Below are 26,112 nucleotides of genomic sequence, written 5' to 3' on the forward strand. Positions count from 1 at the left end.
TAAAAAGCTAATATATTAAACACCTTCTTCTCCACAGTATTCACGGTGGAAAATGAAATGCTAGGTGAAATGCCGAGAGACATAGAAAACCCTATATTAAGGGTCACCAATCTAACCCAAGAAGAGGTGTAAAACAGGCTAAATAAGATTAAAATAGATAAATCTCCGGGTCCGGATGGCAAACACCCATAAGTACTAAGAGAACAAAGTAATGTAATAGACAAACCATTATTTCTTATATTTAGAGACTCTATAGTGACGGGGTCTGTTCCACACGACTGGCACATAGCAAATGTGGTACCAATATTCAAAAAGGGCTCTAAAAGTGAACCTGGAAATTATAGGCCAGTAAGTCTAACCTCTAAAGTTGGTAAAATATTTGAAGGGTTTCTGAGGGATGTTATTCTGGATTATCTCAATGAGAATAACTGTTAAACGCCATATCAGCATGGGTTTATGAGGAATCGCTCCTGTCAAACCAATCTAATCAGTTTTTATGAAAAGGTAAGCTATAGACTGGACCAAGGTGAGTCATTGGATGTGGTATATCTTGATTTTTCCAAAGCGTTTGATACCGTACCACACAAGAGGTTGGTGCACAAAATGAGAATGCTGGGTCTGGGGGAAAATATGTGAAAATGGGTAAGTAACTGGCTTAGTGATAGAAAGCAGAGGGTGGTTATAAATGGTATATTCTCTAACTGGGTCTCTGTGACCAGTGGGGTACCGCAGGGGTCGGTGTTGGGACCTATTCTCTTCAACATATTTTTTAACGATCTGGTAGAAGGTTTGCACAGTAAAATATCGATATTTGCAGATGATACAAAACTATGTAAAACAGTCAATACAAGAGAAGATAGTATTCTGCTACAGATGGATCTGGATAAGTTGGGAACTTGGGCTGAAAGGTGGCAGATGCAGTTTAACAATGATAAATGCAAGGTTATACACATGGGAAGAAGGAATCAATATCACCATTACACACTGAACTGTAAACCACTGGGTAAATCTGACATGGAGAAAGACTTGGGGATCCTAGTTAATGATAAACTTACCTGGAGCAGCCAGTGCCAGGCATCGGCTGCCAAGGCAAACAGGATCATGGAGTGCATTAAAAAAGGTCTGGTTGCACATGATGAGAGCATTATACTGCCTCTGTACAAATCTCTGGTTAAACCGCACGTGGAGTACTGTGTACAGTTTTGGGCACCGGTGATCAGGAAGGATATAATGGAACTACAGTGGGTACAAAGGAGGGCAACAAAATTAATAAAGGGGATGGGGGAACTACAATACCCAGAGAGATTAGCAAAATTAGGATTATTTAGTCTAGAAAAAAGAAAAAAGGGGCAATCTAATAACCATGTATAAGTATATAAGTGGAAAATACAAATATCTCTTCGAGGATCTGTTTATACCAAGGAAGGTGACGGTCACAAGGGGGCACTCTATGTGTCTGGAGGAGAAAAGATTTTTCCACCAACATAGAAGAGGATTCTTTACAGTTAGGGCAGTGAGAATCTGGAATTCCCTGCCTGAGGAGGTGGTGATGGCGAACTCAGTCGAAGGGTTCAAGAGAGGCCTGGATGTCTTCCTGGAGCATAACAATATTGTATTTTACAGTTATTGTTAGGTTCTTTAGAAGGACGTAGATCTGGGGATTTATTCTGACAGAATTTTATAGGCTGAACTGGATGGACTAATGTCTTTTTTCGGCCTTACTAACTATGTTACTATGTTACTATGTAGTTACATAGGTTGAAAAAAGCCCCTGGTGTTGGGCGCCAGGATTCTCCTTCTGCACAGGGTGGATCCCAAGCCTTATCTTCTTCATGTCAGGTTTTGGAATGATTTTAATGAAGCTGGCAAGTGTTTTGGTTGCTATTCGGCTATGAAGAACTTTATGAATTATAAATATATATATATGTGTGTGTCTCTATGACATGTATATATACACTACCGTTCCAAAGTTTGGGGTCACCAAGACAATTTTGTGTTTTCCATGAAAACTCATACTTTTATTAATCAAATGAGTTGTCAAATGAATTTAAAATCTAGTCCAGATATTGACAAGGTTCGAAAAAAAGATTTTTATTTGAAATAATAATTTTCTCCTTCAAACTTGGCTTTTGTCAAAGAATGCTCCCCTTGCAGCAATTACAGCAAAGCAGTCCTTGGGCATCCTAGCAGTTAATTTGCTGACGTAATTTGGAGAAATATCACCCCATGCTTCCAGAAGCCCCTCCCACAAGTTGGTTTGGCTTGATGGGCACTTTTTGCGTACCATGCGGTCAATCTGCTCCCACAACAGCTCAATGGGGTTGAGATCTGGTGACTGTGCTGGCCACTCCATTACAGAGAGAATACCAACTGCCTGCTTCTTCCCTAAATAGTTCTTGCATGATCTAGAGGTGTGCTTTGGGACATTGTCCTGTTGTAGGATGAAATTGTCTCCAATCAAGCGCTGTTCACAGGGTATGACATGGCATTGCAAAATGGAGTGATAGCCTTCCTTATGCAAAATCCCTTTTACCTTGCACAAATCTCTCTCTTTACCAGCACCAAAGCAACCCCAGACCATCACATTACCTCCACCATGCTTGACAGATGGTGTCAGGCACTCTTCCAGCATCTTTTCAGTTGTTCTGTGTCTCACAAATGTTCTTCTGCGTGAGCAAAACACTTCAAACTTGGATTGGTCTGTCCATAACACTTCTTACCAATCTTCCTCTGTCCAATGTCTGTGTTCTTTTGCCCATATTAATCTTTTCCTTTTATTAGCCAGTCTCAGATATGGCTTTTTCTTTGCCACTCTGCCCTGAAGGCCAGCATCCCGGAGTCGCCTCTTTACTTTAGACGTTGACACTGGCGTTTTGCGTGTACTATTTAATGAAGCTGCCAGTTGAGGACCTGTGAGGTGTCGATTTCTCAAACTACAGACTCTAATGTACTTGTCTTGTTGCTCAGTTGTGCAGCGGGGCCACCCACTTCTCTTTCTACTCTGGTTAGAGCCTTTTTGTGCTCTCCTCTGAAGGGAGTAGTACACACCGTTGTAGGAAATCTTCAGTTTCTTGGCAATTTCTCGCATGGAATAACCTTCATTTCTAAGAACAGGAATAGACTGTCGAGTTTCACATGAAAGTTCTTTTTTTCTTGCCATTTTGAGTTTTAATGGAACCAACAAATGTAATGCTCCAGTGTTATGAATGAGTCACCGTAGGAGGCTAAAACAGAAATACTAGCTAAGTCCAGAAAACCAGAGAAGTTGGCAGCTATCGGATTGCAGACCCCTGAGCCTATCAACAACAACTAGCAGTAGCCGTGGGGGGTTCCTACGGTGCCCTAGACCCCTCGATCACAGCCAGAGAACTAAATAGCCTAAAGACAGAAAGGGAAATCTAAACTGCCCCAGAGTAGACCCCAAAGCAATAGGCAGCCCCCAACATATAATGACGGTGAAGCAAGATGAAAAAACACTCACACAGATAGAAAGATAGGCTGAGCAAATGATGGGGCCAAAGCTAACTAAATAGGACAGGATAGAAAGGCTGCTGTCTGCAATCCGCCAAAACCCTATCAAAACAAGAGCCAACAGACTGATAGGGAAAAAAGCCCTGAAGACGCTAGGCTTCAGAAAGACTATATCAGTACTCAGGTATTTTCTGAAGACAGAGCAAAAAGGAATTCAGCTCACCCCAGCAGGGAATGGCAGAAATCCAGAAAAACAAGGCAAAACAAAACCAAAACACAAATGCAAAAAGCAGAGCAGAAAACTTAGCTTTTGAGGAGCAGGAATCAGACTGGTCTCCTATAATCCCTCAGGGAAATCACCAGCAAGGCAGAAGGGCGTCGGCTGCCTTATATCCAGTCAGCAATTCCAGTCACCCAGTCATCATCATCCTGCTCAGGTGCTTGGTAATCAACCTCACTACCTTCTTTCACCAGAAGAGGGAGTTCATCAGACCTCAATGGTGAAGGGGAAAATGAACTCACAACACTCCAGATTCTCAACTAGTTCAAAAGGTCAGGTTTACAGCTACTCTAATCAGCCAAACTGTTTTCAGCTGTGCTAACATACTTGCACAAGGGTTTGCAAGGCTATTCTAACCATCCATTAGCCTTCTTACACTGTTAGCAAATACAAAGTACCATAAGAACACTGGAGTGATTGTTGTTGGAAATGGGCCTCTATACACCTATGAAGATACTGCATTACAAACCAGATGTTTGCAGCTAGAATAGTCATTTACCACAATAACAATATATAGAGTGTATTTCTGAATCATTTAATGTTGGCTTCATTGGAAAAAATTGTGCTTTTCTTTCAAAAATAAGGAAATTTCTAAGTGACCCTAAACTTTTGAACGGTAGTATTTATATATATATATATATATGCATTCTATGTGTCTATATCTATTCTTTCTTTTCTTTATCAAACCTGTCAGTGTGATTTTACTGTATCGCAAAATGAATTGCCGGCTTTTCTCGCATGTCACACTTGTGGTCCGTTTGTAATCCGATTTTTTCTCGGCCCCTTAGACTTGCATTGGCAAGTCTTGTCCGATAATCGGTGACAATCGCAGCATGCTGCGATATTCTCAGCCCGATTAAAACGGCCGAGAAAAAATCGGATGATGGAAGCTGCCCCATAGATTAACAGTGGGGCGAGAGCAATGCGATTTTTTATCGCATTGAACTCGTCCGTTTTTCTCCCTAGTGTGACTCCGGCCTTACTGTTACTATCACTGCTACTAACACCACTATTGTTATTGCTAGAGTTGAGCAAAACGGGTCGAAAAATTTCAAAAGTCGCCGACTTTTGGCAAAGTCGGGTTTCATGAAACGAAACCCGACCCTAGGATGAGGTCGGCCACGAGGTTGGCGACTTACGCGCCAAAGTCGCGTTTCAAAAGCTTGTTTTGCGATCTTTTTCAGCCAATCAGGATCCACGGACACTGTGGGCAACGTGATGACATAGGCAGGGGTCACCACCATCTTTCAGAAGGGCATGCAAGTGATTGGCTTGCTTTGGTGGGCGTCACAGGGGTTATAAAAGGGCATGCACGCTGTGGGGAATAGATAGCTCAGCTGGGGATCTTTGGCACAAGCGTGTGGCTATGAAGTCACTTCAGCAGACTAGCAATATGGACACGGCATATTTATTGTGCACACTTGTTATCCAATGTTACACATGCCAAACATGAAATAAAACGTCTAAGGCCGTCTGGCCACTAACTAACAATAGCAGACTAACTACAAAATAAATCTATATAACAGCAAACAAGTCCATGTTATCTTACTGTGTCAACTCCCAGCTCAGCAGACGATAGACTGAGAGATCCCAGCTCCTCCTGATTATATCAGCTGGACCAGTCAGGAAACCAAAACCTGTATTGAATTAGTGGAGGGGGAACTACCAGTCCTTTCCATGCTGATCACTAAGGAAACCAGGACTGGATTACAGTGAAATAAACTGGCTTCATCATCAGTACAGGGAGACATATTGAATGAAACGGGGAGAAACATACCTGTTTTCTAGTACCTCTCCCCTTGGCACCTCACACACCCCCCTCCTCTGTTCGAGCCCGTGGGGTCGGACACGACGAGTCACCAAGCAGTGCGTTCTAGACAACGCATCTGCATTTCTGTGCGCTGTGCCCGCCCTGTGCTCAACGGAAAATTTAAACCCTTGTAATGCTAAGAACCAGCGTGTCACCCGTGCATTGCCTTCTTTTGCCCGGGACATCCATGTTAGGGGCGAATGGTCCGTCACTAGCCTAAACTGGCGACCTAGTAAATAATAGCGCAAGGTGCACAGGGCCCATTTCACAGCCAGGGCTTCCAGCTCAACTACACTGTAGTTCTTTTCTGCTCTCGTAAGCTTTCTGCTTAGATAGGCCACTGGGTGTTCCTCGCCATTTACTTCTTGAGACAAAACCGCGCCGAGGCCCACCCCAGAGGCGTCTGTTTGGACAATAAACTCCCGTTTAAAGTCTGGTGCAACCAACACTGGTTGGTCACAGAGGACTGTTTTCAATCGCTGAAAGGCCTCCTCTGCTTCTGCGTTCCACTTTATTGGCTTGAGGCTTCACGACGCCTCTCCCTATGCTATATCCCAGATAGCGAGCCTCTTCCAATCCCAACGTACATTTCTTGGGATTGGCAGTCAACCCAGCTGTTTTTAAGGAGTCTAAGACGGCTTGTACTTTTGACAAATGTGTGTCCCAGTCATTGCTAAAGATAATAATGTCGTCCAAGTACGCAGATGCATACTGGCCATGCGGTTTTAGGACAATATCCATTAGACGTTGGAAGGTGGCTGCGGCACCATGCAACCCAAATGGCATATCTCGGTACTGGAATAATCCCTGGGGCGTAACAAAGGCAGTTTTCTCTTTGGCTGATTCCGTGAGGGGAATCTGCCAATAACCTTTTGTTAAGTCAATAGTAAATATGTACCTAGCCGAACCCAGTCTCTCTATCAGTTCATCGACTCTTGGCATCGGGTAGGCATCGAATTTCGATACTTCGTTTACTTTCCGAAAATCGTTACAAAATCGGATAGTCCCATCGGGTTTGGGCACCAGTACGATAGGGCTAGCCCAATCACTCCGGGACTCCTCGATGACCCCGAGCTCTAACATCTTCTTCACTTCCTGGGCAATGGCTTGTCTCCGAGCCTCCGGAATTCGATATGGTTTAAGCCGTACCCGCGCCTGTGGATCAGTAATAATGTCATGTTTAATTAGGTGAGTCCAGCCAGGAAGTTCCGAGAAAATATCTGCGTTCCTCTGTATGAACTCCCTGGTCTCTCGTTTTTGCCTTTCGGATAGCGTGTCTGCAATACCCACTTCTGGCGGAGCTACCTGGGGGTCCTTTACCTTAGAAGGTGGTGCCCCTCGAGGCCCATCCTCAAGGGCAGCTCCTGCCACCAGACTCTCCCTGTCCCGCCAGGCCTTAAGCAAGTTTATGTGGTATATTTGTTCGGGCTTTCTCTTGTCTGGTTGGTGTATCTTATAATTTACTTCACCTACTCGTTCCAGCACTTCGTATGGTCCCTGCCATTTCGCAAGAAATTTATTCTCTATGGTAGGCACCAATACCAACACCCTGTCTCCGGGTTGAAAGACTCATGTTTTTGCCGCTCGGTTGTATACCGTGCTTTGGGCATGTTGTGCGCGCTCTAAACACTCTTTAACTATTGGCATAACTGCTGCAATTCGGTCCTGCATAAGTGTTATGTGTTCAATTACACTGCGATAAGGAGTTACCTCTTGTTCCCAAGTCTCCTTGGCAATATCTAACAGGCCTCTAGGACACCGCCCATAAACCAACTCAAAAGGTGAAAAGCCTGTGGAGGATTGGGGTACCTCATGTATAGCGAACAGGAGGTATGGTAGTAGGGCATCCCAATCTCTCCCGTCCTTATCCACCACCCTTTTCAACATTCCCTTTAGGGTTTTGTTAAAGCGCTCCACCAAACCATCAGTCTGAGGGTGATATACTAAGGTACGCAAATGGGAGATTTTTAGCAGTTTACATAAATCCTTAAGTATACGAGACATAAAGGGGGTCCCTTGATCCGTAAGTATCTCTTTCGGAATGCCAGTGCGGGAAAACATATTAACCAGCTCCTTTGAAATTGATTTCGCATTGGCATTCCGCAAGGGCACTGCTTCGGGATAACGCGTGGCGTAATCCAATACTACCAAAATGTACTGATGACCCCTGGCAGATTTAACTAATGGACCGACTATATCCATTGCTATCCTCTCGAAGGGCACCTCTATTATTGGTAAGGGCACTAAGGGGCTTCTGGGTCACGTCTCCCACTAGACCCGGCCAAAAGAAACGTTGCAGAATACGGTGTTTTGTCTTTTCTACCGCCAGGTGTCCTCCCAAGGGATGTTTATGTGCCAACTCCAAAACTACCTGGCGAAAGGACTTAGGTACCACTAGTTGTTCTACCACCACCCCTCGCACCTTGTCTATGTGATACAACATATCCTGCTGCACCGCCACATGTGGGAACTCGTTTTGAGCCCCTGGGTACAATGGTCTTCCCTCAGAGACCTTTATGTTTTCCCACGCCCTTGCTAGAGTGGGATCCTGGTGCTGAGCGGTCCCGAACTTACCACGGGCCACCTCAAGGTCAGGCATTTCTAAAACATCCTCTAGCTGGTCTGCCTCGCCTGCATACACAGCCAGAGGAGAGTCCACAGATTCTAGTACTTCCTCTGAGATGAGTTCTCCGACGTCTTGCTGCAATGGTTCAGGGGCTAGCTCCGGAGCACCGTCTTCAACTAGAGGATTCATGCCACTTTTGAAGTTCCACAAGTCCCAAAATAAGGGAAAGTCTCTCCCCAGGATTACACTGTGTCCCATAGACTTTATGACTGCCGCCTGATGTCTTTTCGTCCCTACTGGCGTGGCAAGAGTAACCCAGGCAGTGGGGTAGTTCTTAGTATCCCCATGGATGCAACTAATGCCCACGGTTAAGTTCGTTAGGGCGCTAGAGTCCACCAAACTGGTATGTACCAAAGTTACTTGACTGCCGGAATCCAAGACGGCATTCACACTATAACCGTCAACCTTGACATGGCACACGTGTTGTTCATTTCCCGTGAGGGTCTCCGCCACACAGACTGACTGCACATATAATGAAAGACGCCTCATAGCATTACAGTCCATTGGCTCTGTAGTCATTGGGCAGTTAGCTGCTACATGGCCAAGCCCGCGACATCGCCAACATTGTATAGGCCCTTGTCTCCTCGATGGAGATCCCAGACGAGGTCTGCTGGCTTGATGTGAGCCCGTACCACCTCCATAGTCCTTTGTAGGTCTGCTACCCTTCATCGTGACGTTCTCTTCTTTTGAAGATGGAGTAGGTTTCGCAGGACTCTCCAGCGATTTCTTGGGGGGCCAGTGGGGTGCTAACGTCCCTTGGAGTAGGCTTTCAGAAGCATTGTAGCGTTCGACCATATTCACCAACTGGTCAGCGGTAGTTGGGTCACCCTGTCCAACCCACCTCTGGATCTTAGCGGGTAAGGACCGCAGGTACTTGTCTAGAACAACACGCTCCACCATCTGTGCGGACGTTAAAGCCTCCGGTTGCAGCCATTTTTTTACCAGATGGATGAGATCATGCATTTGTGAGCGGGCTGGCTGATGCTCCACAAAATTCCATAAATGCACCCTCTGTGCACGTACATACGTGTTTACTCCCAGCCTTGCCAGGATTTCGCCTTTGAGTTTGATATAGTCCATAGCATCCGCTCCACTCAGATCGTAATAGGCTTTTTGTGGATCTCCGCTCAGAAATGGAGCCACTACCTCAGCCCATCTGTCCAGTGGTAAGTGCTCACGTTCTGCAATACGTTCAAACACGGTGAGGTATGCTTCCACATCATCGTCTGCGGTCATTTTAAGCAAAGTCTTCTGTACGGCTTTCTGCGCACTAGCAGCGCTTTGTGCACGGTCTCCCTCATCTCGGGGTTGCCGAACCAAGGCCTGTTTTATTGCCTCCAACTGCTCTTGCTGCATCTGGTGTTGCTGCTCCAGAGCCTTCTGGAAGCAAGCATTCGAAACACCATTTGTGGGGAATAGATAGCTCAGCTGGGGATCTTTGCTTTGGCACAAGCGTGTGGCTATGAAGTCACTTCAGCAGACTAGCAATATGGACACGGTATATTTATTGTGCACACTTGTTATCCAATGTTACACATGCCAAACATGAAATAAAACGTCTAAGGCCGTCTGGCCACTAACTAACAATAGCAGACTAACTACAAAATAAACCTATATAACAGCAAACAAGTCCATGTTATCTTACTGTGTCAACTCCCAGCTCAGCAGACGATAGACTGAGAGATCCCAGCTCCTCCTGATTATATCAGCTGGACCAGTCAGGAAACCAAAACCTGTATTGAATTAGTGGAGGGGGAACTACCAGTCCTTTCCATGCTGATCACTAAGGAAACCAGGACTGGATTACAGTGAAATAAACTGGCTTCATCATCAGTACAGGGAGACATATGAAATGAAATGGGGAGAAACATACCTGTTTTCTAGTACCTCTCCCCTTGGCACCTCACAATGCCGACCGCCATCTTACTTCTGCCGATCTTAGCATAGGGAGAGGTTGCTGATTCTGTAGGGAGAGCGTTAGGCAGGGAAAAAGAAAAAAAAACTGCTTCTGCTGCTAGCGATTTTGCCTGTACAACACACCAGTCACTGTGTGTGCAGTGCAAGGGGAGGCTATATTGTGGTGGATCAGCGGTGTTGGTTGTTAGGCTGCCTTCTAAGGCTTCCTGACAGCTGCATTGCTGTTTCCCCACTGCTCTGCAAACTGCTTTATTAAAAGCAATCCCAATTTTTTTTTTTGTCCTGCTGAGGTACTGAGCGTGCATTTTTTCACACCATACAGCGGTGTACGCTCCTCAACAGTACCGTGTAACGGCTGTTATCACAGCCACAGTGAAGCTATCTGAGTGTCACTGTGGAAGGATAAGTCGAGGACTTGTTCCGTTCTTACAGACCTACACTCTAGGGAGATTCCTATTCTGCCCAATTCTACATACACCTTGTAGTTTGTGATACACTAGCCAATTTCTGCCTGTGACATAGCGCTCTGATATTCAGTGGGCCTCACACAATCCAAAAGTGTCCAGTGTCCACTAGTGTGTGCAGAAATTCAAAATCTCCCTTATCCTGTAGTCACTTTTTTCACACCTGTGCCATCGAGCCTGTGACATAGCGCTCTGATATTCAGTGGGCCTCACACAATCCAAAAGTGTCCAGTGTCCACAAGTGTCTGCAGAAATTCAAAATCTCCCTTATCCTGTAGTCACTTTTTTCACACCTGTGCCATCGAGCCTGTGACATAGCGCTCTGATATTCAGTGGGCCTCACACAATCCAAAAGTGTCCAGTGTCCACAAGTGTCTGCAGAAATTCAAAATCTCCCTTATCCTGTAGTCACTTTTTTCACACCTGTGCCATCGAGCCTGTGACATAGCGCTCTGATATTCAGTGGGCCTCACACAATCCAAGTGTCCAGTGTCCACAAGTGTCTGCAGAAATTCAAAATCTCCCTTATCCTGTAGTCACTTTTTTCACACCTGTGCCATCGAGCCTGTGACAATAGCGCTCTGATATTCAGTGGGCCTCACACAATCCAAAAGTGTCCAGTGTCCACTAGTGTGTGCAGAAATTCAAAATCTCCCTTATCCTGTAGTCATTTTTTTCACACCTGTGCCATCGAGCCTGTGACATAGCGCTCTGATATTCAGTGGGCCTCACACAATCCAAAAGTGTCCAGTCAAGTATCCCCTAGTGTGTGCAGAAAATCAAAATTTCCCCTGTCCTATAGACACCTTGTACCTTGTTTTACATTACTATATAGTTTGTTGGATTTTGTCTACATTTCTACCAAAAATGAGGAAGGCTGGTGGAAGAGGCCGTGGAATTGGGCGGGGGTTGGCAGCTGATAATGATGGTGTTGGTGGTGGATCTGATGGTAGTGGCAAAAGCAAAATAGGACCGAATGCAGGAGGTGTTGAGCCTGCGTCATCGTCTGGCTCCACAAGGCCTCGAAGGCTTAGTTTTCTAGGAGTTGGCAAACCGCTTTTAAAGCCAGAGCTTCAGGAAAAAGTTTTGTCTTACATTGCTGACTCAGCCTCCAGCTCCATCGCCTCCTCTTCTGAAGTTGTAAAAAATAAAAGCACTGAGTCGTCATTGGAGGCTCATGTTCATGAACCACACCTTTCCTTGTGTCCTTCACCCCAACCAAAATTGAAGGATGACGCAGGCCATACTATTGATTACTCCATGGAGCTGTTTTCACATACCATGCCTGGATTATCAAGTGAAATGGTGAATTACCCAGGCCAAGATGAATCTGACATGGAGTGCACTGATGCACAGCTGCTGATAGATGATTCTGCTGGTACATTCACTCAGAGCACTACATTGTCCTCGCAGTGTACAGAGCCAGATTCTGACCCTGATGAGACTCAGGTGCCCCTTCCCGCACACTATACCACCATACACGGTGACACAGAGGAAGGTGCACATGACATTGAAGAGGAGGTGATGGATGACCCAGTTGTTGACCCAGATTGGCATCCATTGGGGGAAGAGGGTGCTGCTTCCAATAGCTCAGATGAGGAGCATCCACAGCAGACATCGACATCGCAACAGCTGTTATCTGGCAGGCCCGGAGCACTCCAAAGACAGGTTCCAAAAATCAAAAGAGTTGCTGGACAGCTTGTCCAGAGGGTCAAAACATCACAGCGTGCTAGGCCGCAAAATGTCTGCCAAAGTAGGAAGAGTGCAGTGTGGCACTTTTTTGAACAAAATCCTCATGATCAGGCCAAGGTTATCTGTAAGAAGTGCGCAAAGACCTTTAGCCGAGGGAAAAATCTGAAAAATTTGAATACCAGTTGCATGCTTAGACATTTAACCACCATGCACTTGCAAGCGTGGACACAACACCAAACCTCAAGTGCCACATGTGCAACTGATCACAAAGAAGGTAGTCAGCAATGCTACATTGTTTCCCCCACTGTAAGCCCACCGGTTAGCAAAGCATGCAAATGTTGAAGTGTCGTTGCAAGGCCACAGCAGTCAGGGAATCCCACTGTTTTATCAACGAAATACTGAATCTAGGCCATCAGAAAGAACACCAACTCCATCACCATCATCAACCCTCTCTCAGTCCACCCTGTCCACCGCTACTTCCACCATATGCAGCTCTCAAGTCCAGCTCACCCTCCCAGACACTATGAGTAGGTCAAGAAAGTACTCAGTCTCTCATCCGCGTACACTGGGCTTGAACGCCCACATTGCCAAACTAATCTCGTTTGAGATGATGCCCTATCGGTTGGTGGAAAGCGCAGCTTTCCGCGAACTCATGGCCTATGCAGTACCACGCTATGACCTACCCAGTCGCCACTTCTTCTCTTGCAAAGCCATCCCAGCCCTCCACCATCATGTAAAAGACTGCATTGTCCATGCACTCAAGCAGTCAGTGAGTGGAAAGGTGCACCTCACAACTGATGCATGGTCCAGTCGGCATGGCCAGGGCCGTTACGTGTCCATCACTGCGCACTGGGTTAATGTGGTGGATGCAGGGTCCACAGGGGACAGCGGTGGTGGGACAGTGCTGCCTAGCCCACGGTATAGGCAGCACTGGCTGTAGGCGTTCGACCCTCCTCCAGAAGCGAAAGCTCGTCCACAGAGCGCAGTCGTGTGAGCACTCCATCTGCAGCTGCCACTGTTGCACACGAGGTGTCCCCCTATCGAGCAGCTAGTGGAAAGCGTCAGCAGGCTGTGTTGCAGATGATGTGTTTGGGCGACAGACACACCGCCAAGGTGCTGGCCGAGTACGTGAAGCTACAAACTGAGTCATGGCTGGGCAGTGTACATCTTGAGGCAGGCAAGGTAGTTAGTGACAACGGCCGTAATTTTGTGGCAGCCATAGCCCTTTCAAAACTCAGCCACATACCTTGCTTGGCTCACACCTTGAACCTGGTGGTGCAGTGCTTCCTCAAAAATTATCTGGAGTTAACAGCCCTGCTCCAGAAGGTGCGAAGACTGTGCGCGCACATCCGCCGGTCACCTGTACACTCCGTTCGTATGCAGAAGCTGCAGCGATTGCTCCACCTTCCCAACCACCGCCTCATTATCGACATTGCAACAAGGTGGAACTCCACCCTGCACATGGTGGAGTGGCTGTGCGAGCAGAGGCAGGCCATAATGCATTTGTGGGAGGATACACGGCCAGGCACTTTGAGAGCAGACATGGAGTTGACAGGTGTGCAGTGGTCGAAGCTGAAAGACCTCTGTAAAGTCCTTCAGTGTTTTGAGGAATGCACACGGCTGGTAAGCGCAGACGACGCCATCCTAAGCATGAGCATCCCACTTATGCGTCTGCTCATGCAAACTCTGACGCACCTTAAGGAGCAGGCGTCTGCAGCCAATGTTGACGAGGAGGAAGAGGTGGAGGGAATCCTTGATGACATTCAGCCATTGTCTGCTCAGGGACCTATCCTGGACGAGTTGGAGGAAGAAGAGGAGGAGGAGGATGATGATGGGGATGATTACTTAGGGGAGGAGGATGCATCTCGTGGGGCAAGTGAAAATGTTGGCGTGGCAAGGTCTGGTACAGGGTTTGTGCGTGACTGGAGGGATGTGGATTTGCCAGAAAGTGCTCCTCCAACCAGTACTCGCAGTGCATCATTGACACCGGGAACATTGGCCCACATGTCAGATTATGCCTTGCGGATCCTAAAAAGGGACCCCCACATTGCCAAAATGATGAACGATGACAACTACTGGTTGGCCAGCATCCTGGATCCACGCTATAAAGGCAAATTACAAAACATCATGCCACAGGAGAACCTTGACCTAATATTGGCTAATAAACAAGCAACTCTGGTAAATCGGTTGCTTGAGGCATTCCCAGCACACAGCAGCGGTGATGGTTCTCACACGAGCCGTACGGGCCAGGGGCACTTTGGCAGAGGTGTTCATGGTGCACACAGCAGAAGTGGCGTTGGAGACAGGGGTTTCATGACAATGTTGTGGACTGATTTTTCAAGTACCGCTCACACAACTGGTAATACAGCATCGATGGAAAGTGACAGGAGACAGCAGTTGTCAACTATGGTTACAAACTACTTTTCCTCCCATATCGATGTTCTCCAACACAGGTCATTCCCCTTTGACTATTGGGCCGCTAAACTGGACACCTGGCCTGAATTGGCACAATATGCCTTACAGGAGCTCGCTTGCCCAGCTGCAAGTGTGCTATCGGAAAGAGTCTTCAGTGCAGCTGGATCAATCCTGACAGAAAAAAGGACCCGTCTGTCAACCCAAAATGTGGATGATCTAACCTTCATTAAAATGAACCATGCATGGGTTTCCAAGGGTTTTGTCCCACCTTCCCCTGATGACACATAGGGTGACAGAAAAATGGCTTGCTTTGGTCCACCTCTTCCTGGGACTTGACCTATTTCGCCTTTTGCATCAGCTGAATGTCCAACATCAACATATGCCACTTTCTAAAACTCCCTAACTGTGCTGCCTCCCCCCCATGGCCGGGGTCACCACCTAGCGCACGACACCGTGCGAGTGCCGTTGCCCTGGACAGGTGGGTAGGCCGACTCTTGGGCGCGGGCACTGGCACAGGCTCCCGCATAGTGCAATCAAGTGTCTCTGACGGTGGTGGTGCACACCCGCCGTCAGACACACCGCCGTACTATGAGGGGCCCAGTGCCAGCACCGACGACCACGAGTGGGCCCCCCTTGCTTGGGCAGGGCCCCAGCATTAGCAATCTTTACCTCTCCCTGCTCCTCCGCTGTGTAGTCTGGGCTGTCAAATCCATACTGTGCCTGACACTGTCTGAGCCTGCCTCCTGATGTATAGACATATATTTTGAATGTGTACGCTATCCATACATGTTATCCGGGGATACGGTACCCTTTCTCACCTTTGTGCAATCACGTGCAAGCCATACTGGGCCTGACACCGTCTGAGCCTGCCTCCTGATGTATAGACATATCTTTTGAATGTGTACGCTATCCATACATGTTATCCGGGGATACGGTACCCTTTCTCACCTTTGTGCAATCACGTGCAATCCATACTGGGCCTAACACCGTGTGAGCCTGCCTCCTGATGTATAGACATATATTTTGAATGTGTACGCTATCCATACATGTTATCCGAGGATACGGTACCCTTTCTCACCTTTGTGCAATCACATGCAAGCCATACTGGGCCTAACACCATCTGAGCCTGCCTCCTGATGTATAGACATATATTTTGAATGTGTACGCTATCCATACATGTTATCCGGGGATACGGTACCCTTTCTCAACTTTGTGCAATCACGTGCAAGCCATACTGGGCCTAACACCGTCTGAGCCTGCCTCCTGATGTATAGACATATCTTTTGAATGTGTACGCTATCCATACATGTTATCCGGGGATACGGTACCCTTTCTCACCTTTGTGCAATCACCTGCAAGCCATACTGGGCCTAACACCGTCTGAGCCTGCCTCCTGATGTATAGACATATCTTTTGATTGTGTACGCTATCCATACATGTTATCCGGGGATACGGTACCCTTTCTCACCTTTGTGCAATCACGTGCAAGCCATACTGGGCCTAACACCGTCTGAGCCTGCCTCCTGATGTATAGACATATCTTTTGAATGTGTACGCTATCCATACATGTTATCCGGGGATATAGTACCCTTTCTCAGCTTTGTGCAATCAAATGCAAGCCATACTGGGCCTGACACCGTCTGAGCCTGCCTCCTGATGTATAGACATATATTTTGAATGTGTACGCTATCCATACATGTTATCCGGGGATACGGTACCCTTTCTCACCTTTGTGCAATCACGTGCAATCCATACTGGGCCTAACACCGTGTGAGCCTGCCTCCTGATGTATAGACATATATTTTGAATGTGTACGCTATCCATACATGTTATCCGGGGATACGGTACCCTTTCTCACCTTTGTGCAATCACGTGTAATCCATACTGGGCCTGAGAACGGCTGGCGAGCTGTTAAGCAAGCTACAGCACCTGTGGTTTGCACACGTAAGTTTTTCATTTTTTCAGGAATGACAGTTAGGCCTAATTCCGGAACTGCGGTTGACCTGCACTTACTGGGAAATCATCGTTCGCAGGTAATAATTGTAATCAGTGATCCCCATCACTAACGTTGTTCAGCGGGTTATCTGCACCAGTAAGTGACAAACGCTGGCCTTTTCAGTGTAGCGCACATGCAGCCACGGACATGTAAGGGCATGACACACCAGTTATTGGCCAATCTCATGTGCCAGAGCCTCACGTGTCCCTCTAGTAAGCCGGACTCGGACCGCGGGGCATGACGGAGTCTCGTTCGTTAACGGAATTAAGCTTGCAATGTGTGCATCTGTTCTGTAGCTTTCATGGTTGAGGTTTCCCAGGTGGAGTCGAATTTAACCGTAGGCTCCACTCCTGGTGGTGCCCTTCTGGACATTACTTTAATTTTCAGCTTTGCAACCATACTGCCCACGTAAAACAAACACTTTGCCTTCATGAACGCTGTTTGGAGGGTCATGACTCGTGGGAATAACGCCACCCAATCAGTTAACCTGCTAGAGAGATCCTTCGTTGCTCCCAAGCATGACATCACACTCCCTAGGAGGAAGGTAATGCCACTGTGGCGACCGTACTCCTGGGGGCGACACAAGTGCACTGATGCCCAGCCACTGCTCGATGAATCTGCTGGTACATTGACCCAGACCACTACATGCCCCTCGCACGCTACACGGCCTGAATCTGACCCTGATGAAACTCAGGTTACCCGTCCCATATACAGTTCCATCTTACATGGTGACAAAGAGGAAGCTGCAGATGAAAGTGCAGGTTTGGCCCACCCGCCATCAGACACACCACCGAACTATCAGGGGCCCTGTGCCAGTGCCGTCGCCAATGAGTGGGCCCCCCCTGCTTGCTCAGGATCACAGCACTTGCAAGGTTGAAATACTGTGCAGTGAGATGGAAGATGGGGACGACGAGGAGTCCAGACTAGTACAGGGATTCCCTAGCGAGGAGACTTATTTGATTGTTTTCAATGTTGGGACAGCAATTTTTGGGGAGCACTATACTCTGGAGAATGATAGATGGGGCCCACCATACACTGGAACATTCCAAAGGTGGACATCAGACACTGGAGCAGCATTTACAGGGCCCATTATACACTAGAGCATTAGAAATGGGGCCCATTATGTTTGGAGCATTATTTGGGCCCATAAGACAGTGGAGCTTCATCCATGGGGACCAACATATACTGTAGCATTATGTGGAGCTCATCATATACTGTTTCAAACATTATATGGGACCAATGATTCTGTATGGAGAAATAGATGGGCCTCGTCATGAGATGTAAAAAGTGAGGTATTTTTCATTGTACTATACCGCTATTTATCTGCCGTATCGGAGCATGATGAGTTGTGGTATGTGTTAAAGGGGCGCTCTTTCGCCCAGGGCAAAGGAAAACCTGGAGCCAGCCCTACCCCCCACAACTTTAGCCAAATAACCCCCATTTTTCAGTGCGTAACTTGTATTATGAAGTTAATTAAGGTTGACAAGCTTAAGTAAGAAGAATTGATGCTTTTGGCATTCAAATGGGCGCTGTAGGTGTGTTTCCTGTCCTCCTCTCACTGCCGACTTTTCTTCCCCATTGACTTACATTGGGTTTCGTGTTTCGGGACGACCCCGACTTTTCCCTATAATCGGCCGATCTTGCTCGACCCGACTTTTGGAAAAGTCCGGTTTCACGAAACGAAACTCGACCCTAAAAATCCAAAAGTCTCTCAACTCTAGTTATTGCTCTTTTCACTTCAGTGACTATTTCTTATCTTCTAGTTTTGCCATCCAAGCACACTACTGATCACTTTATTGTTACTTCTCCTACCATCATTTCTACTAATAACTCTGATCTTCGCTTCTACAACTTTTACTACAACTTCTGTCACTATTATATCTGCCACTGTCTACCTCACACCATTGACAACATAATGCTTCCATGATCAGTAACGCTGCTACTATCCCCACAATCAATGCATCATTTCTAGAGTCTTAAGGGCCTTTCACACTAAGCGATATCGCTAGCAATATCGCTATAACTTGTGACGTTATAGAGATATTGCTAGGGCTATCGCTGTGTCTGATACTTTCCTACGACCCGCTCCCTCGCTGGTTATTGCTGATCGCGCGAGAGCGTCCTGGGCCGTTTCTCGTCAGCTTCCTGCGGCGCTTCCTGTGGAGAGACGAGCGACGAGCGACGAGCGTGGAGCCGGGCGGGAGGACGTCAGGATCGCCTAGTGTGACAGGTAAGTAGCGACCCCCGACCCCAGCGATGTCGCTGGTGAAATCTGCCTGTGTGGCAGCTCACTAGCGACCACTTAGCGATGTACCAGCGATCCTGACCGCGTCATATCGCTGGTCGGGATCGCTGGTGCATCGTTAAGTGTGACAGTACCTTTAGATAAAATTATTTTAACCCTTGACAAAGGCTGAGTTGGTTTCCCCAGAGCTCTGCACATGTATAATTAGGCAAAGATAAAGTAGATTTCTTGCCTCATCCCTGATATTCAGCGTCCGTTGCATTTGATTGGGTTGGAAAAAGTCCACCAGTAACATTGATTTTTGGTGCTCACTGTTCAGCTACATGCAAAAATACCCTGACTCTAGTACCCTGATTTACACTTCCTTCTATATAATATTGATTTTGGCTAGTTTGTTTAATGAATGACTAGATTATACCTTTTTCTGCAAATTGTGAATCAAGTGTAACAGCACTTCTCATTACCACTCCTTCACAGGGGCCTACCAGTGGATTTATCTGTTCTCCTGTGAGACAGTCCCAACCTGATCAGATTTGCATTAGGACAAATACTACTACTATTATAAATACACCATCTATACTATTACTGCTACTTAAGTTTTGCAGAAAACATTACTTCCTGCCATAAGTCAATGACCTGGGTACCACAAACCTTCCACATTTATTGTGTGTGTCGAGGCGCACACCCTCCCGGGAGGGCAGGTGACGTTATTCCCAGTACAGAATGTCGCACCCTGGACCAGGCACACGGTGCATGAGAGCGAAGAACCTGAGCAAGAAAAAAAAATATTGTACATTCCAATCTACTTTGTATTTCTACATTTAAAGGTGCTTTACGGAGACAAATTATCAAGATCTTCGCTCAACATTTCCATTCCTGCACTAAAAACATTGTATACAAAGATAATATTTTTGATATACCTGTCATTTCAGGTGACTTTTCCAATAACCTATATTGTATGAGGGATAACACTATTTATTTCCTTTATTTGACTTGTATCCTGCGTTTTACACCAGTTTCCCTTCTGCAGTCTCTATCTCTAATTTCCTTTTGTCTGACCTAGTAGGTAGACATCAACTGATATGATGTCTCCCGTATGCAGGGCACACAGAAATGAGGGATTCCTGCTCTTCTGTCTCTATATACAGCAGCATTGAGCTGTGCAGCTGTGAATCCAGCACTAGAGCTAAATAAATATTTACTAGAAATGAAATGCAAACCTCCATCCTTGTGCCGCTCTCGCTCACACTCTGCTCCCCATCCATAAACAGCTGTAATCTGATCCTTGCGTGAGCTGACGGTGGACAATTTTGGAACAGGATGTATTTTAATAGTTTCCTATAGTGAATGGTGAGTTTAGGAGACGGGAAGGGAAGAGGTGTCTGACAAGTGGAGAAAATAGGTTTCTCTGATAAGGTTTATTAGAAAATTCCTTATATTTGCTTGTACTATTGATTTATTCAAAGTTTCTTATTTAATTTTGCTCCGTAGGAGGCGATATATTAAAAAACTAAACTATATAGCACTTTCAAAAGTAAAAAACTAGAAGGAAAGTAACCCAGCCCAACATTAGATGGATCTATGCTTAACGTCCCACCTAATCCTACATCTTCAATTCATTTCCAGAAGGGTCCAGGAAGCTGAGATCTAGGCTGCTATTTGCAGGCTTTTTGCACTGTAAGACATATCAAGGTGCTTTTAGGCACAGGAGCATAGTTTATTGATTATTTGGTGGGCTAAGGCAATGAAAAGGTTAATATTTATCTTCTCTACCAGTCTTGGTCTGAAAGAGGTAAATGGTTAATATGCAATTGCTCAAAGTTTTTTTTGCCCCTAAAACTATTACTGACTAATCTTTTCACTCACCTTGTCCCCAGAAAAGTGAGAAAACCCAAAGGAGCATGATCAGCTTCATGGTGTCCGATCCTTTGTCAGCCGCAGGCTCATGTGTTGACCGCGGTCTTATAGTTTCTCTAGGTAAACATTAGCTAGACCTGTTCCCAGTTATATTATTTCTTTGTAATGAGGTTGGGTTGATGGAGTATAAAATATGAACTTCGGACAATGTAGTACTGCTCATCTTAGTTTAATATTAAGTAACCCTTCACAGGTGCAGCAAAGCTAATCGAAAGGGGCATAATTACTAAATTACTACAAGGGGAATGAAAGGAAAACTGTTATGTCTCTGCAAAGTCATTTATTCACATAGTATTAATGATACAAACAATGTCATAGCAGCTAGAAAAACAGCCTTATACAGCCGTACATTACCAAGCACAATGCTGAGCGTCGAATGGAGTGGTGTAAAGATGCCACCACTGGACACTGTCACAGATCACACTTTTCTATCAGCATCTGATGAAAGAGTCTGTGTATAGTGATTCCAGGAGGATGCTACCCCCTGACTGCATTGTGCCCCCTGTACAGATGGTAGAAGAGGATAATGCTAGGGCCTTGTTTTCAGGGGTTGTCCTCAGGGAAATCTTAATCTTCAGCACAAGACATTGTGGACAATTGTAGTTTCTGCTTTGTAGGAACAGTTTTGAGAAGACCTTTTTCTGTTCCCCATGACTTTATCTGTTCCCCAGTACACAAGGTCCATAAAGACATGGAGTTGTTATGCCAGAGCAAGAAAATGCCCAGCATGCGGGGCAAATGAGGGAAAAAGATATAAGATGCCCTGGAAAGCGAAATTAGAGAAGGGACATCCCTAAACACTGCCTACCATCCTTAGATGACTCCCCCATTCACGATCATGTGCCTAAGCCCTGTTTGGACCTGAGCTAGTCCTTACTAATGAGTAGGGTAGTAAGACACTAGTCTTACCACTAAAGTAGGAAGACTCGGAGGGCGACAAACAGGGAGAAATCAAACAAAAACTGGAACTCCACAACGTATACTGGAACAACTTCTCCAGGGAGGTCAGCATAAAAAACCTAAAACCAGTAAAGGAGAGAACTAGGAGTGAGTTTAAGTATTGGAAGGGAGTGGCAGTAAGGAGGAGCAGCTGAGATTAGAGCCATATGGAAACCAAACAAGGCACTCTTATCTCCTTCCATATCAAGTGAAAATGAATCTGAACCACTCAAGTTAAATGACAAGTGGATCTGCCATCTGTCAATGGCTGCAACCTTCCGATCGCATATACCCCAAAAGTTTCAGCAGGATGATCCACATTCATCACATGGAGTTGGAGAACATGATTGGCCACGCAGAACCCGGACCTCAGCTCCATCCAACACTTATGGTATGTATCAGTGTGGCCTCTCATCAACACACAATATCACAAATTATCTTCTGGATGAAGGGGCAAAAATTCCCTTAGACGCTTCCAAAATTCATACTGCATCACTATATCTAGTGCACACAAAGTTAGTTACTCCGCATTGACAAAGAGCTACCTGCTGGGGGGAAAAATGAGCTGCACTGAGATTCCTTCCATAAATACATTAAGTTATGTCATCCATCACAAGTTGCACTTTCTTGCGATCAACAAGTCAAAACAGCAGAAATCAATGATTCTGTGTCTGACTGTATCTTAAAATTAAATAAAATAAATAAATAAAAATAAAAGATGCAGATTTCCTTTAATTTGGACTTTGTGGGGGACTTTTAGAGGACTTGTCACTTGCCATAAATATGTATTTTTCCCCTTGTGTAAATGCCGCTGTTCTCCTGAATCCAGCAATATTTTTATTTTGCTTCTCCCCTCCATTCCTGAGATATGGCCTCCTATTCCCTGCATATAAAGCTAAACTTTGTCCAAGTAGGAGTGGCCCTCAACTCTTTTCTGTGCGTGACTTTTTTAGGACCATGCTCGGTTGTCTTAAAGAAGGCTGTATTTAGATGCAAGGAATGCAGAGGAACAGGAAGAAAAGCAAAACAACGCCGGATTCAGGAGAACAGCGGCAATTGTGACAAATAAAAAAAAATACATATTTATAGCCAGTGACAAGTCCTCTTTAAGGCGCCCTCTGTGCTTACTATGGTGCTGATGTCTTTGCCGATCCTGTTTGCAGAAATATAAATATTGCACAGATGAACTCGTTATATAATTTGAGTCAGTGTGAAAGAGTTGAACATTCATCAAATTGTCATACATGTAACATAGAACATGTAGGGAAATAAAGGACACATAACATTATTTCTGTGTGTGGTTCCTCCATTACTCTCCAGCAGCAAACTCGCTGTCTTGGTGTCATGTTTGATTTAGATGATTTTTCCTTCACTCTCCACATTGAGTCACCTACATCTCAAAAACATCTCTAGAATTTGACCCTTTCTTACCGTTGTCTCTGCAAAAACTCTTAGTGTAGCTATTATTTAAAGATGGGCCAATCCAAAGAGTAAAGTTTGGGGTCCACACCTTCTGTTTGAGCCTGGACCCCGAAAAGACTTCATCAAGAAGTCCGTGCTACAGTCACCTGAACACTGGGTGTTAGCCATGCTATTATCTGCATGACAGCATGAGAAATACCAGTGACTCTAATTGGTGGTAAGATCGTTACCACCAGTCAAAGCACTGCAGCTCCCTCGGCAGTGTGAGGTGCAGCTGTGACCGGAGGTAAAAAATTTACCTCTGCTCACAGGCGTCCGCTGATTGGACTAATGCTCCCATCAGCCTACTTCTGCTACTGCTAGCAGCAGCAAGAACAGGTGGCAGCTGATGGAAGTATTCCACAGCTGGTGCCTGCGCTATAAATGAAAAAAAAAAATGAGGTGGATGTCCCTGTATTTTTGATAACCAGCCAGGCAAAACTTACAGCTGCAGGCTGCAACCCTCATCTGTCAGCGTTAGCAAGGCTGGTTATCAAGAATAGATGGGTTCCCACTTTTTTTAATTAAATAGATAATTAAAAAAAACGCATGGGATCCCATTCCCCATCATTTCTGACAACCAGCCAAGCTAAAGCAGACAGCTGGAGGCTGGTATTCTTTATATGATAAAGGGACATGGATATTGGCCACCCAGCCTAAAAATAGCAGCCCGCAGCCACCCCAAAAGGATGCATCTAAGGATGCGCCAATTCTGGCATTTTGCCCAGCTTGTCCTACTTGTGTTGTGTTAGTGGCAAGTGGGGTTCATATTTGTGAGGTTGATGTCACCTTTGTATTGTCCGGTGACATTAAGCCCACAGCTTAGTAATGAAGAAATGTCTATAAGACACCTATCCTATACTAATCCTATAGCTATATGGTAAATAAAAACACAGCAAGAATAAAGTCTTTTACTTGAAATAAAACAACACGCACTTTTACATTGTTATTTAAAAATAAACACAGTTATACTCACCTAATGTCCATTCCATTTCCATTGTCTCCTGTAAAAAAAAAACATACCTCAACTGTCTGACGTTATGTTCCACGCTGTAGTTCATGTCTGCAATAAATAGTTTTCAACCTGGACGATGCAAAGATGTGACCGTCCAGGCTGAAAACTACTGTAGAATGAGCTCCTGCAAGCTGTGAAGCACTATATGTTTGGGACCCCTGTTCATCTGAATTGTTTGGGTTCTGGTACTGTTCTGGTACCTGAACCAAACTTTTCTAACTGTTCAGCTGAACGCGCTGGTTCTGAACATCCATTGGTTCGCCCATCACTCTTCCCATTCCTTCTCGTCTGGACTGTTGTAACTCTCTTCTTATCAGTCTCCCTCTTGCTAAACTCTCCCCTCTCCATCCATCCTGAATGCAGCAGCCAGGATCATTTTCCTGTTCAACTGCTACACTGATGCCTCCATCCTGTGTCAGTCATTAAACTAGTTGCCCATCCATTACAGATTCCAATATAAACTTACCACTATCCCCCACAAAGCTCTCCACAGTTCAGCACCACCCTACATATACTCCCATATCTCAGTCTACAACCCTACCCCTGCCCTCTGTTCCGCTAATGATCTAAGACTAACCTCCTTAATAATCTGAAACTCCCACTCCCTTCTCCAAGATTTCTCTTGTGCTGCACCAATTCTTTGGAATGCATTACCTAGAACTATTCAATTAATTTCCAATACCCACAGTTTTAAGCATGGCCTAAAAACGCTCTTATTTAGACAAGCCTATCAAATCACCTCACTTATGTAACTATTTCAGTTTTGCTCTTCCAAAATTTTCTTTCAAATCTGCACCTTCGTAGAATATGTTCACACACTGTCCATTTACTCTTTAGCCTTCTGTATCTGTACTGTATGCATACTGGCTGGTGATCGGAGTTCATGCGGCACAATGTGAATCCCCCTATTTATTATATTCATGACCGGACCATACAACACAAGGACTTTATAGAGTGCAGCTTGAACATCACTCCTCCTGGATTTATTTGTTATTAAGTAATGTCTTTATTGTTTGTACAAGTCCCCCCTGTAATGTAAAGTGCTGTGGAATATGTTGGTGCTATACAAATAAAAATGATAATTACCGTTTATACTCTAGTATAAGCCGAGATTTTCAGCCCATTTTTTTAAACTGAAAGTGCCCCTCTCAACTTATACTCAAGTCATTGTCCCGGGGGTCGGCGGGGGAGTGGGAGCACGGCTATCAGACCATACTCACCCCCTCCTAGAGTGGTCTCTGCAGTCCCTGCTTCTCCAATGGTCTCCAGCACCGCAGCTCTTACTGAGTTCAGCAGTCACGTGGTACCGCTCATTAAAGTATGGAAATTAATTACTTTAATGAGCAGTACCATGTGACCGCTGAACACTGGAAGGAGCTGCCGTAGTCCAACAGAGAAGCAGGGACTTCAGAGACGTGCCAGGAGGGGGTTAGTATGACAGGGAGGATGGGGGGAGGACGGGGGGAGCCATGCAATACTCACCTTTCCCCGTTCCACTGCTGTGCGCCGCTCTGTCTTCCGTGTCCTCTGGCTGTGACATTCAGATCAGAGGGTGCGATGACATGTTTAGTGCGTGCCCTCTGCCTGAACAGTCACTGCAGAGACCAGAAGACAAAGCGGCACGCGGCAGTGGAACGGGGACAGGTGAATATCACAGGTGCCGGGGCCATGAGCCAGTGGCGACACCGGCATCTGGCCCCTATGGCGCACCGGTGTCCCCACCTGCTCAGGACATCGGCACCTGGCCCCCAGTGACAAGACGTGAGTATGTCTTTTTTAATCGCAGCAGCATATGGGGCATATATATATACCTATGGAGCATCTTATGGTGCCATAACCATTTTGGAGCAGCATATGGGGCATA

At 45.8% G+C, this 26,112-nt stretch overlaps 1 protein-coding gene across 1 annotated transcript in view; it reads right to left on the minus strand.

Moving 5' to 3' along the window:
• Window positions 1-20,874, minus strand: part of LOC141084885 (phospholipase A2 inhibitor gamma subunit B-like) — a 51,567-nt gene extending 30,693 nt beyond the window's left edge. Inside the window, exons 1-2 of the mRNA XM_073569840.1 lie at window positions 20,783-20,874; window positions 19,568-19,684 (exon numbers count right to left, since the gene is read on the minus strand). Of these exons, the coding sequence (XP_073425941.1) occupies window positions 19,568-19,684; window positions 20,783-20,831 (166 nt within the window). The 5' untranslated portion in view covers window positions 20,832-20,874. The remainder of the gene's footprint in view (window positions 1-19,567; window positions 19,685-20,782) is intronic.
• Window positions 20,875-26,112: the final 5,238 nt, after the last annotated feature.

The sequence above is a fragment of the Dendrobates tinctorius genome, unplaced genomic scaffold (assembly GCF_039654945.1).
Source record: "Dendrobates tinctorius isolate UK_male_01 unplaced genomic scaffold, ASM3965494v1 ptg000028l, whole genome shotgun sequence".
Classification (NCBI taxonomy): Eukaryota; Metazoa; Chordata; class Amphibia; order Anura; family Dendrobatidae; genus Dendrobates; species Dendrobates tinctorius.